Source organism: Neltuma alba, unplaced genomic scaffold (assembly GCF_004799145.2).
Source record: "Neltuma alba isolate B1F8T4 unplaced genomic scaffold, ASM479914v2 tig00012565_pilon, whole genome shotgun sequence".
Lineage (NCBI taxonomy): Eukaryota > Viridiplantae > Streptophyta > Magnoliopsida > Fabales > Fabaceae > Neltuma > Neltuma alba.
The window spans coordinates 459,727-474,167 of NW_021637020.1; the positions used below are offsets into that span (position 1 = coordinate 459,727).

General features: G+C 32.0%; 2 protein-coding genes across 2 annotated transcripts; one reads left to right on the forward strand and one right to left on the reverse strand.

Annotated features, from left to right (window-relative positions):
• Window positions 1-1,144: 1,144 nt before the first annotated feature.
• On the reverse strand, window positions 1,145-4,582 carry LOC114728666 (chaperonin-like RbcX protein 2, chloroplastic). The gene is made up of 5 exons (XM_028915594.1): window positions 4,097-4,582; window positions 3,148-3,239; window positions 2,510-2,567; window positions 1,578-1,643; window positions 1,145-1,457 (listed from the first exon to the last, which is right to left on the reverse strand). The coding sequence occupies exons 1-5, from the start codon at window positions 4,412-4,414 to the stop codon at window positions 1,335-1,337; spliced, it is 657 nt and encodes a 218-aa protein (XP_028771427.1). The 5' UTR covers window positions 4,415-4,582; the 3' UTR covers window positions 1,145-1,334.
• A 5,978-nt stretch (window positions 4,583-10,560) lies between these two features.
• On the forward strand, window positions 10,561-11,643 carry LOC114728710 (cyclin-dependent protein kinase inhibitor SMR9-like). Its single transcript, XM_028915643.1, is given in 2 exon segments — window positions 10,561-10,993; window positions 10,996-11,643. Coding segments are annotated over 2 exon segments (462 nt in total). The 5' UTR covers window positions 10,561-10,584; the 3' UTR covers window positions 11,049-11,643.
• Window positions 11,644-14,441: the final 2,798 nt, after the last annotated feature.

Here is a 14,441-nt window from a genome sequence, read left to right on the forward strand (position 1 = left end):
AAAGAATGCAACTTCAAGTGAGTTTGTGGTATGGTTTGAAGTTTTCACGGTCAAAATTTATTAATTCATGCCACAAAGTACGTGCGTGTAGTAGATGTATATCTGCTGCCAGGTGGGCAATGAAGTGAAAGAACAAAGTAAACTGGCATGTGAAAGATAAACTCCGCTAAATAGAATGCATGAATAGTTATTTGATTGGTTCACACAATTGTTCCTTGCGGATAATCTTTCTAGCTATTAGGCCGAAAACCTCTTAATGTTTTTCCTTCATAACCATGATGCTTTAAGTCTAATGATAGACATAATTACACTGAATAGAGAACAAACAGCTACCCTTCGCATGTCATTCTGAGAGGGGGAAATACTTCTGTTACTATTACCCTTGACATAAACTCCTTCTGGTCCTTAGAAAAAGATTTTTTTTTTAGTTTTCTTGGTCTTATTTATGATAAACAAGAAGTTTTCTTTTGTACCCTCGTTTAAAAAGAGTGTTTATTAATGAAATCAATCCTTAAAAGCCACCCGCCAATTATACATGAGAATATTTTTACAAAGAAATGTGTTGTTCTTAACATATTTTATTAAACCTACTAACTTTAACTGCATCTGTTGATCTTTGAGAATCAGTTATTCGTCCTTGTTGTGAGTATATCTGTTGATAAATTCCTTTTTCTCTTTTCTTCCTTTACCGTTGAATTAAGAAATAGATAATTTAGATTTAATATTTTAAAAACGGGATGTCCACCTTTTCGTTCTTATTTATGTAATATTATAATAATAGTTTCACAAAATACAGAATCTAAACTATTTATTATTTGATCTAACAGTGGAAATGAAGTTTTGAGAAGAAAAGGGAAAAAAAAAAGAATTCTGAGAAAATTTCTTCCTGTTAATCTATGGTTTTAGAATTAATTCCTTCCATTATTATTTTTCTTTCCCTCTCCTTTTTTACGCTTCCGCTGGTTTTTCCATCTAGTTTGTGGGCACAATCTATTAAGATAAAAGTGCATTGGTGCACTGTAAATTAAGTCTCAACATCATTCTCACATTTTTTAGGCCGAGAACCTCTTATGCAATAGAATAAGGGCTTATCGAGAGGTTCGTTTAAAAGCGGGAAGCACTCTTCACGCTTACCCGGAACATATAGCCCACTTATAAATCCTTCGGATCAAACTGCCTAAATCATGGATCATCATAGATGAAGTTATACATATATACACAATTTACAGAACGCAAAGCTCACAATTGAAAGGAAGCAAAACCTAAGCTTAGAAGAGGCTAAAACATAGAAAGGAAGCAAAACAAAAGGTAAGATGAGAAGTCCTGACTTATTATCAGCCAATTTTTTCTGTGTTTGTGTCATCCGAGGGCCATATTACAGTCTCCATGAGCCTTTCCCTCATCAACGCCAAGTTCTCATCAGAGATTTCTTGGTATATCTCAGCGTGATTACATTTCTGCATGATGATGAATGGAGAAATGTTAAAACTAATAAATTTACTTACATTACCATTTCATTCCTAAAAGCTTTACTATTAAATGTCTTGGAAATCAATCATCTTTTGTAATTCCATTACCTTGACCCATTTACCATAAAGATGAAGCCGCGTTACCATCACTCTCTCAGCAAGTTCCTGATGCTCCTATCAAATAAGGGTGGCCGATATAACATGATGAAACATAATTGTTAAGTAAATAACCTTTTTTAACTCTCTATATTTACATGAACAGAAACAACCAAGCATAACCCAAATGATGAAGATAAGATAGGCATAAAAGTAGTGTGCAGGGTCCAAATCCTTTAATGAAGGTTGAATGTATGAGCAACAACTAGAATAGTTTCAAGGCATTTAATGGATGATATAAGAGATGTGTTAGTACAACCAATCAACCATGGTACAGTTTACTGGGAGATATATTACTCTCATTTCTGTCCCGGACGTTCCATCAAAAAAAGACTCATTGCACAAGGATGAATTCATTTTTAATGGATGACAGTTCAGCTTTTGGCACCTTAGAAAAAAAGGAAAGCAGGGTATCTTTTATACTTCCACGGTTCTACCTTATGCGCATGTGTTTAGAATAAAATATTTGTAGAGGTCAATTCTGCAGCAGAGTGCGCAATAAGGTCGGCTCAAGTAGGACTCAGTTGCTTTAAAAGAAGATTAAGAAGAATTATCGAAGACAGCTTCGGTATGAAGAATAATGCTATCAGATGAAGATGTAATGTTGAAAGGAGAGGAGGAATAGAGTGAAAGAATTTCTAAGCAGTATTCATAAGTAGGTTCTTCAACTTAAAAGAGTTGTGAAGCTGACACTAAATGCCCAACATGAAGAATTTTCCAGAATGGTCTATTTTGATTGTGAATGTACGAAAATTAGAGTGAAAGTAAATAGAATAGTTCGAGAAATATAAAATGTGCTAAAACTTCAAAGAAAAAGTCATAAAATAACAATTTTCTGGAAATTCTCCACAATGAAATAATTAACTGGATGCTAAAGATTTTACCTTCCCGAGGGTTCGGAGAAAAAGTTTCCCATCTTTCGGCTTGTTTGATACAACAAAACTGCCAACATGAAAAAAATAACGAACATTTAGCTAAATAACTAATTTGCAATCAACATGAAAAAAATAACTAACATTTAGCTAAATAACTAATTTGCAATTAAATTGCAAAACTTAGGACGCTTTCCACAGAGGTGCTTGACCTAAGCTGATCTGTAGACAGATTGACTCGACCATGAAGGAGATTAAGAATCTTATCATGGGACACCTGCCTAGTTAACCAGTTCTTGATTTTAAGTCTATTAAATAATATACTAATCCCTCTTGGTCAGGTCGTGTAAGCAACCACTGACTGTCAGCAAACACAGTTTTCAAACTAACAAAACAGGGGCAGAGGGAAAGGGAAGTTTTTTCTTTTGTTTGGGGGGCGGGGGGATGACCTCAAGTGTTTTTTTTTAAAAAAAAAAAAAATATTATACAGATGTTATACATTGTCGGCTCCTCCGGAATTTACACAAATTTGTTGATGCCTTTAATTTCCGCTCCCCTATAATTAAATCTTGGCTTTGTCCGAAAAGATAATACACGGTCATGAAGGTTTTCACGGAGGCAATCTAGCTGCATATAAAGATTGTACTTACTTGTAGAACCACCTGTATTTAGGTGGATTCATCTCATACAGCTGCTGTAGAACAGTCCTCACAGCCTTGTAAGTGAAATAGTTGAGTATTTGCTGTATCCAAAAATGACATCAGTTGGATAATGGGTAGATTGCAATTTTATCCCTTGTGACTTGCATTCTGTCTTCTCTTATTTAAGCTGTGCTACTTTAAGTTTTTTCCAATTACCCTATGAGCATAGTAGCATCATAAGCATTATGCGGCCCAAATTCGACAGTTCGTGAGAGACACAGGGCATCATGGAAAGACCCTGATTTCTCCGAAATCCTTTTCTCTCTCCTTCTATTATGTCTTAATAGCATATATTCATGAAAAATTCACTCTACTTGCAACGAGTGCCCTCAGTTTTGTCTGAGAATACCTGGGAAGCATATATCAGGACACTTTATTGTAACATTTTGAGAAAATGTTATGATAAACCCTGCAAAGGTTAAAGTTTATGGAATGTAAACTGACTAAAAAGAAACACCAGAAACTGCCACGTTTATTACTTCTTTTTTTTAATGCATGTTGGGTCTTGTGCACCAAATATCCTGACACTGTTTTCAACTTTCAAGAACATCTCTTTGCTTGGAACAGATGGCAACTAGTGTGTTCTCGAAGCTAGCAAATCTTTTGAAAACTTTGAGGGCCAAATTATTGCCAAATAACTGGCTTTTGTCATCGAAGAAGCAACGTCAAAAAGGCTCCGGTTATCCTAATACCTATTTGAACAAGTTATAAGCAGAGACCATGATGAAGCCCAAAGAATTCACCAAGAAATCCAAGCGATGTATATAACACAACAAAATGCTGAAGGGAAAATTAATTGACCATAATAAAGATTAAAAGCGTAAATTTCTATCAGATTTTCTTAATGAAAGGTCCATAATTCAGAGTTATCGTTATCAACAAGAACCAAGCTTATTACCGCCTTAACATCACCAAAAGTGTCCTCATATTGCCCACCGAGCTCACTGAAAATGGCCAATTTTCGATCCTTGCGCTGCTTCTTAGAACTTCTAGTGACACAGAGCCGCCACTCTCGCCCTGGATCAATGAAGGAGCTTCTCAAATCCACGGCCCCACTTTTCACTACCTGCTTCTTCCCCACTGGATTCCTCCACAAAATAACATCTCCACTCTTGAGATTCACACTCGTCGTAGGCAAAGCGTCCACACACAAACATGGCGAAGTCTGCGAGTCCATCACAGATGAACCCCCCACAACAGATAAAGCACCCATCATCTTGTTTTCTCTTCACGAGCTCAAAATAACCCACCGATTAAACTTCGTACGATGATGACTTCAACTCAACAGATTAAGAGAGACTCACTGAAAAAAGCCAAGGACCCGAGAATTAGCTAGAGCTCGGGGAAGCACGCGAAGTGTTTGTGAGAAGACGCCACAAATAGAGAGCAATGCAGGTGCTATGTGTGAACCTGAAAGAGGCAAAATTTATGAGGTCCAGAATTTCGGAAGGAAAAAGCGAAAGATTCAAAAATGAACGTTGGATTCTTTATCATGTTTGGGAGAAAATGGATCAGTGTCGGCCAAGTGACAAAGAACGGTATCTTCAATTTGGTGATATGGCGGGCCACGTGGTTTGGAATTGAATCTTCTTCGTATGGAATTGTTAGGCAAACATAATTAATTGCTTCGGCGTAGTTTGAGTTTTATGAATAGGCTGCGTCCACGTCGTTATATTGCATGTGCTCGCCGGGGTGGCTGTACGTTGAGCAACTTTTTAGCCAAATGAAATGAGAGAATTTATTAAAAGTCCCTAATTTATACATATTCTCTCATAAATTAATTAAAAGCACTATTTTTCAAGGCATTATTATACCACTTGTCTCGTTAATCAGAGCTTGTTTATGACCGGTCGAAAGGGACAAAAAAAGAGCAATCAAAACTTGTCTTGCCAAAGGGGTAAGCTAGATTTTTTCTTAAGTTTTTATATTTTTAAAAGCTTGTTTGAAATTGCTTATAAGCACTTTTTAATTGTGATTTATAAAATACAAGATAAACATTTGAGAGTAATTTTATTTTAACTTATATTAAATGTGTTTATAAGCACTTATATAAGCAAATCCAAATGAACATTAACTCTCACTACTTTTTTTATTTCATTTCTTGGAGTATTTTCCAAACAAAAAAAAACAGAGAGAACCTTCTGTTTTTATTCCTTTTTTTAAAAAAAGAAGAAATTAAATTTTTTTGGTACAAAAATTTAGAAAAAGAGTCTGGGCTCACCCTGATCTAAGGACAGGGCACCTAAAGCTTCATAACCCTGGGCCTCACCTAATTGAAAAACCCAATTTGGGCCTCGCCTCAAAGAGTAAACTTTGCTTGTGGTTATTCGACCCACGAACAAAGATTAGCTTTAATATTAAAATTATGGTACCATATTGATTTTGGTCCGTTTCTAACATATGGTGGTCCAATGATCGTTGTAGTCCCGGTCCCGGCCACAAGATATGAAACACTTGCTAGATATTTTTTCAGTCTTAAATATATCAGTTAGTTAAAAAATTAGTTTTGATCTTGAGCATAGGAATTTAATCCATGGTATCTCTTGTATTAATAATTTTCCCAGAGTATTTTATTTAACTTATAAATTAATATATAATCTAATGCTTTTTTGAGATATTTTAAAAAAATCACATGACATTTGTTAAAATTAAATAATTTATTTAAATTTTTTAACCTATCCCGATTAATTAAATAGTTTTTCTACTAACTAGGAGTGGCTTTTCTCTGCTTCCGCTAAGCGGGATGATTGAATGTAATAAGTTGCAACAGACTGGGTAAACTGTATACAAGATAATTCGTAACATACGGGGTAAATTGTAAGCAGTTCTAAGTGTGTTTTTTAAAAAAAAATTATTAATAAAATTTCAATGTTTAAATTATTTATGCCCCTAACAAATGACAATTTTCGTTAAAAGTTTCTGTTTGAAAACTTAATTGGCTAAAAAAAATATAAATTTAAGTGATCATAGCCATAATTTGTGAATACAACTTATTTTCAGCTGTATACAACATATTATTAATGATGTACAACAACCATTAATACAAAAGTTATTTACATACAATAAAAGATATGTTGTACACAGTAAAAGAAAATTCGTATTCACAAATCATAGTTGCACTCAAATTTATCTTCTTTTAGTTAATTAGTTTTCAAACAGGAATTTTTTACTAAAATTTTCTTAAAAAATTATGTGCAATTTAGTTTTTCAAAAAAATAAAAGTCTGATTTGACGACTTGTTTGCGACTTTGCGGGCAGCTTTTTAATTAAAAATGGTAATTAAAGTGAATAATTAGAATTAATTATAAATAATGGGAACATCTATTGTTTTTTTTGGGGGGTTGGGGGAGGTAAAGTGGTGGTTGATCCCCATGCAGAGTTGACCCGTGGGGTGCAAGATATGCGTGCCATGCAATTAAATGTGGAACCCCTGTTGCCTCAAGAAACAGCAATTGTTGCTGAAATTGTTGCGCCTAATTAAACCCCTTATTTTATTACTTTCTCCGGTCAGTAATACTCCTCCGTTCCTCAATGTAAAACCCTTATACACACTAGTATAAGGGTCTTATATTTAGAACCGGAGGAGTACTATTCTGGCCCTATTTATAAAATAGAGAAACAAAATATTTTTTTTCTATTTATAAGGTATTTAGAAATTTTTTTTATGAATGTATAATTTTACCTTCATTTATTTTGTGTTAACTTTGTTTACACGAGATATAATGTATATTAAATATGGATAAAGTTGAAAAATTATTAAATTTTAAACGAAAATTAATGAAGTTTAGTGTTTCCATTAGTCTGTGTGAAACATATTAAAAGTAATTTATAAATAAGACTAAAAAAATAATGTTAGGTTGATTAACTTTTCTCACATAACAAAAAATAGAAGTTTGGTCATTAAATTTATTCTTAAATGATAAGATTTTCCTATTTTGCCCCTAAAAATAATAAAATTTTATTTAATGTTACACTTTTACTGTCTCTCATTTTTCTCTTATATTTAATAGTAACAAAAATGAAAAAAATCACATTAATTATCCTAATAACGTTTTATATTTTGTACCACGACTTTCTTTCTTTTTTTTTGAGTAAATACCACAACTTTTTTTCAACCAATGTCTTATATTATAGACCAAAATAGATACTTACTTTATTAAAATATTACCTCCATTCCTTAACATAAATACTAGTTAGGATGTTAGATTTGATTTTAAATATAAGATCTCAATTTATATTATCTCTTTTTTTTAAAAATATGCCTATATTAATTGTAAGAGATTCCCATCAAAATATAATTCTATAAAGAAATCAACACATACTTGTGACAAATAATAAACCTAACTCATTTTTTAATATTCTCAAATTAAGTCATTATTTAACTTTTATATTAAACACAAGAGATGGTGTATAAAAAAAAAAAAAACTTGTGCTTCGATTTTTAATTTTAAATGGTTGTTGTGTCTTTGAGGGCAGTAGCAGTGTTGTGCTGTGGATGCATGGTTTTCACCGTGAAGAAGTCATGCTCATGCATGCTTGTGCTCAATGCTCAGAATTTTTTGTCAATTCCAACCTCCTCACGTACCCAAGCATGCTAAATTAAATGCACGCTTCAGTGTTAAAAAATTCAAATTGCCCTTATAATAAATTAAAAAATGATAAAATAAAGTGTGCAAAAAAATGTAATGAGAGAATAAGTTACATTTTTTTACATATTTATTATCTCTCACCAATATTAATCAGTTTTTTGAGTTGCATAATTTAATTACTCAGTACTTAAACTTTGAATCGAAGAAGTTATTAGTGAGAACTCCTTCCAACCCTATCTACAAGTTATAATTTTTTAGTCAGGAGCAACTTTTTTATGAGTTACATTTTATATTCGTCAATGACAAGTTGTTCAAATAAGGTGTCAAGCTTAAGTCTGGTGTTATTGACATGTTTGTGTAAAAATACTTTATGATGTTAAATACACATTCACTTAATGGATTTTTTGGAGAGTTAATTACGAGATTAAAATTGATCCTAAAAATATTTTATGGGCAAAATCATATCACATGATACTTTAAGATAGGGACGCACATGAAAAAATATATTAGGACGAAACTCAACTCTTGTTTTAATTTTATATAATTTGTAGTACTCATCTGGTCATAAATATAAGGCCCTTATATACACTAGTGTATAAGAGTCTTATATTTAGAATCGGAAGAATAGCTCAGTACACAGATTATATTCAATTATCGCTGGATTTAAATGGATAGTCCTCCGAACAATTTTTCTTTATGTACTAACATTATCATCATAATCACTTTAAATTTGAAGCACAGTGTAGGGACAGCAGCATCGGATTCTTCTAAATTTAAATCCAAAAGCGACAGAGCAGGCAACTACTCCAGTTTACAATCGCCTGTTTTATGGCTTTTTGTTTTTTTATTTAATATTTTATTTGTGTCTGCATTTAACTTTTTCCATGGTTTTCCAAGCTTCTCTTCCTGCGAACAACCCCAGCAATTTTTTTCTCCGGCACGGTAAAATTTCAGTTGAATGGTACTGGCAAAAAAAAAAAAAAACAAAGAAAGCTGTCCGCATTGAGGTTAATTTAATTTAATTATAGTAAAATTTTAAATACACCCGTTGGTAATATTATGAGCATAAAAATTTTAAAAATTTGAAATTCATAATTGTGTAGGCTTATAGTCGTCACGAGCCTCGTATATCACTTCCTCGTTCGCTTTGCGGATGCATAAGCATGAATATGATTAATACCCCAAAGCTTGAATCTTTGACCTTTTTTATTTTGAAGAAAATTCGCCAAAAATAGAATGTAAAGAAAGTTTATGAAAATTTAGTCGAATCATTGTACTGTATAAAGTGCAATATCGATATCCCATGATCGATCGTGACTAATAAGGAATCTAATTCTCACCCAAAACAAAAGAGAAAGAATTGCACATATATATATATATATATATATTTTTAGCTGAAATTAACAAGAATATTAATTGTGATTAGTTTGTATCCATTGTATTTTTTTCCAGTCCAATAATTAGTAACAATATAATGCTACTTAGACAGAAAAACTATATTTTGACTTTTATTTATCAGAAATTCAGAGTCCAATTTTAATTTTAACTGAGGAAAAGTTATCCATGAAAAATGGTTAATTTAGTTATTTTGGACAAACAAATAAATTTATTTAACTGAGCCAAATGGGCCAGAGATTAATTCACATTAATTATTTAGCAAACACTCTCTTCTAGGATTCTATGAGAAAGTCAGAATACGATAAAATAACTATTTTATGTGTCAGATTTATTTACTCCTAACAAAGACATAATAATGTGGATAGCTAGCCGCCAAAATTTGTGCAAAATTTTCAACTCCTAAAATTAATTAAAAGGATCATCATGCACTGAAATCGTACTAGGTCTCCATAAAAAAAATTATATTATTCATACTACTTTTGTAACCTTCTATACATAAATAACCTAGGGCACATATATAAATGTAAGTATATTTGTATATAAAGCATAAATAAGATTATCCCTCTATAAGGCTCTTATTTTCATAGTATCACATGAAAGATAAATAAGATTATCTCTCTTAAGATTCCCTTTTATCTCATTATGCTCAAATTTCAAAACATACTAAATAGCCTATGATACATGCCTATATATATTTTTCATTGAATTACCATAATGTGTATACATAGAATCATTATATACATGCCATTATATATGTCAACTAATAATAAGGAGACAGCATATTTTTTTAAGTTTGGAATGAAAGTAGTTTTTAATTAATTCATATGTACTAATTAAATTAGTTAAAAATTATTAAATTTATTATAAAATTAAATTAAATTTTAATATTACTCTTATTAATTATACTAAATTTCAACTTCATATCTTAACATAAAAAAATTTAAACATCATATTAATTTTTACTATCTCCTCATCCTTATTAAGAATGAGTATATGTAAAAAAAAATGTTTAGCACCAACTTTTTAAAACTATCAAATGTTTTATAAAAAATAAAGAATATCTTATGAAAAAATACCTTGTGTATAAGACGAGAAAAATTATTTGAGTAGATGTCCAAATCTTAGCCTGCATTTTCACATTGATACAATTCGCCTCTAGTTTATATATATACATATATATAAATATATTCCCCATTCATTATTTGAGCAGATTTTTGTAGGGAATCCAGAGTCTAAAAAAATATCGACTGCTCGATGCACCCCCCCAAAAAAAACCCTATTAACTGTTCATGGGGCAGCGGGCAGCGGGGGCCACGTTGCCCAGATTTTTCTCAATTTATATTGCCACTAAACGCCCCCCCACAACCCTCTCTCTTTCCTCTTAATTTGTCTCCCAGAAATGGCCCCTTCGGCACCAACCTCTTCTTCCCCAAGCACCACCACGAAGCCATTCCCAACCAGACCCAGACGACGATGCCTCAAAGCCACCACAAGAACGCACCGTCTCAACAATAAGAAGCAGAATACTCCTCAAACCACAAGCCCAGAGATCTCGAAAGTTCCAGAAGTATCAGAAGATTCTCCTTCCCCTTCTCCTTCTTCTTCGTCGTCGTCGCCGTCGTCTTCTTCTTCAGAGGTAATTACTACTGAAGAACCTCTTCCTTCTTCCTGCTGCTCCACTCCGAAAGGCCAGAAGTTCCGAATACCAGAGATTGCCTCGTGTCCTCCTGCCCCGAAGAAGAAGAAGCCAGTTTCACTGTTTTCCAGTAATTGCTCTCGTCGTCGGACTCCCATTTCCTTCTTCGCACCCCCGACTTGGAGCTCTTCTTCTTCCTCGCTCTTCCTGATAATATCTCCGTTTGATTATTATTGTAGCTTTTATCACTTCCAGTGTTCATACACCTTCATATATAATTAGATACAGTGATCACCACGATCATGACTCACTTCAGAACACGGAGCTTTTGAAGTGTTTCTAATTATTAGTTTCTCTCTGATTAATCATTTATACCTCCAGCAAACGATGGGAGGTTTATTCATTAATTAATGCTTGGGAGAGTGCTTTGTTTTTTGGAGTGGTTGATCTTAATCAGGGGATTAACAGTTTGGTGATCTTGAGATTTTGCATAATCTTCTTAGGCTTTCCTCTTTCTCTGCTAATTTTAGGGTTCTTTTTTCAGTCACTAAATTTAGCTGGGGATGGCTGAATTTAGGTTTTAGTTTTCCTACAGAAAAGATGGTATCTCCTGACATTTGAATTAAAGCGTGATGAGTGCAAGCAAATTAATTTGTAATGGTTTTTGCGTTATGATCATTAGAATATTCTCAGGCTTTTTAGTGTTATTTTGTAATGCTTTTACATTTGAGTTTTGTGAGTTTCAGTTTCCATCTCTGCAGCAAGCTTTTGAGTTTGTTATTAGTTTCAGTGAATATGAGAAAAGGCAAAGTCGTACGTTAACATATCCTTTCGGCCTTTCCTTTTTGTATATCCCCACAAAACCCTCCTTCTTCGTCTCTCTTTCCCTCCATTCTGCATAGTTTGATCATGGTTTATATTTTATTATTCTATCATTATCCTTTAGACTGGTAGTTAGGAAATTAATATCATATATTTTGCAGGGATTTTAATCAAGACAAAAATGATAAATGTCACATGCATATGATTTGAATCAGTAGCGTGCTTGCACTGTGGAAAATTGTACATTTGTCTAAATTTGATAATATATACTCTTACGGTCCTTAATATAAGATCCATTTAACTAATTTGATTAGATTAAGGAAGTTATGTGAGTTAGTTAACTATAAGAAATGTGACACATTTTTCTTAAAATACCATAATCATCTTTCTTAATACCCATCTTCCTCTTCTAGTTGATTATGGTTGAGGGAGTATCCATAGAGATAATTTAAAGAAAATTAATAAATATGAGAAGTGGGTTTTATATTTAGGACCAAAACCAATTCAACAATTGGGTCCTACATTAAGGACCGGAGAAGTATTATTTTCAAAGGTATGATTACAAATTTAATTTGCATGATAAATTCAAATTATGACCTTCGCTTTTGACCAAATAATGAAGGGAAGTTCATTTAAGGGCCAATTATAAATTAAATCGCAGTTGGTAAGGTTGATTAAACCCCACTAGTAAGCATGCCACTATTGCTTGTCTTGAATTAATATATAAAGTTAAAATCAATCAATATCTCTCTAATTAAGTAGACATTATTTCTTTATTTTCAAACTTTAGGGTCCACATACACATACATGCACACGCTTTTTCACTTTGATTAAGTCATATACACGTATATACATCTGTAAAGTAACCCCTCTGTTAATCGATATGGATCATTCAGGGGTACAAATATTAATTAGTTTTATTTTCGTTCAACGGAAATATCATATAAAGTAAAATAATTGATATATGTTCTTTGAAAAATAAGTTATAGTTTGAATAAAAAATAATTTTATTTAAACGGTTCACATGAATTAAAATAGTTTAGATTTTTGGTCCAAAGATAAGCATGCGGTGCAATTCTGGGCCTACCAAATTTCTTTTCCAGAGTTATCAAATTTGACCCGTTAGAACTTGATTTTTGAATCATTTGAAATAAATTCATTATTTTACAATTTATATCTTGTAAATATATTTCGTAACATTATTGTTTCTATTATTTAAAAGGTACCCATCTTTCTCTATTCCAGTTAGCCACCATAACCAATCTGAAATAAATCATAGTTCTACAAAAGAAAGTATAGCATTAAATTAAAATTTTGGTTTGATTAAGTTAAAATAAAATTGGACTTAAAAGTGATTTAGGTCTGAGAGTTTCATAAGGGCTAGTGCATTTTTCAAAACTCAAAAAATACTTATAGAGATATTTATAAATCGCTTACTAATAAAATCTTCTTATTAGTATTTCACTAAGTAGCAAGATTTGAACTGATGACTTTGTAAGTTATATATGAATCAATTTCTTATCAATTGGACCAATTTTGTTAGCTAGAATTTATATTTTAAGAAGTGAAAAAATTTGAATTTGAAATTAAGGAAATCAAATGAATGCATGTGAGGCTGACATTTGTAAGAGAATCCAATGAGAGAGCTCTCGTGCGGCTCTGATCATAAACATCATCGTCGTCCTCCTCAATCAGATTCACATTAACTAGAGAATCTTAAGAATTTTCTCATCATTTTGTCCTCTTCATTAATCATATCTAATTTCAGTACTTTGTTGTTTAGCTTGCCTTTTGTAGTTCACTTTAGTCAGGTCCCTAGCTATTATATGCATATTCTTATATTCCCTTTAAATCCTTAAACCTTTCGGTAAAAATTTTCCCAGACTGATCACCTAAAAGATGACTCCTATGTATACCTATATTTTAACAATTATTTGAAACAATTTTAGTGATAATTGTTTTTGGAAAATGGATAGTTTCATATGTTGGCCCAAGAATGGATGCACAGTTTTATATTGGAAGTTATGATCTAACAACAGTGTAACACAAATAAAAGTGTTCTTCTCCTAGAGAAACTAGAAAGATTCCGTGTAGTTTAAATATTACTTGGTTATGATCTTTAATATTGTTAATTAAACTTACAGCTTTATTATATGTTTCGGCTCGCAAACGGATTTAAAATTCAAGAGAAACCAATGGGACGTAAAAAAGAGTCAAATTCATCAACAATATATATAAGCTTTAACTAGGGTTACAGTGTGTGTATGTATCTGTAAATTGATTGACCACTTAGCATATAAGGTTATAAAATACTACCTCCGGTTCTAAATATAATATCAAAATCTATTTTGTTTCTTATATTTATGTGTTTTTTCCAAAACGGTTATTCTAATAATGATAGTTCTAACCAATATACTTAATTAGCAAGGATGTTTTATGAATGACAACATCTATTTATTAGAACTAACTAATTTAACTTATTTTTTTAATCTACTCAAATTAGTTAACTAGCTCTTATGTTTAAAATTGAAGATAGTAGTTTAATAAATATTGTTGGCAAAAAAAATTGTTTAATAATAAAGTTAATTTAGTGTATACACGGTGAAAGAAAGTCAGACAAACAGTAACATGTGCCTTGGAATGAGGAAATGTTCGTAAGAGCGGAGTGAATGGTGTGTGATGGATTAATAATACCATGTGGGGTATTTCTTTTCTTTTTTTTTTTTAAGAAAAATGCAAATACTCCAACTACCAAATATTTAGAACAGTTGATTAAAGATAATAAACATATCTAGAAA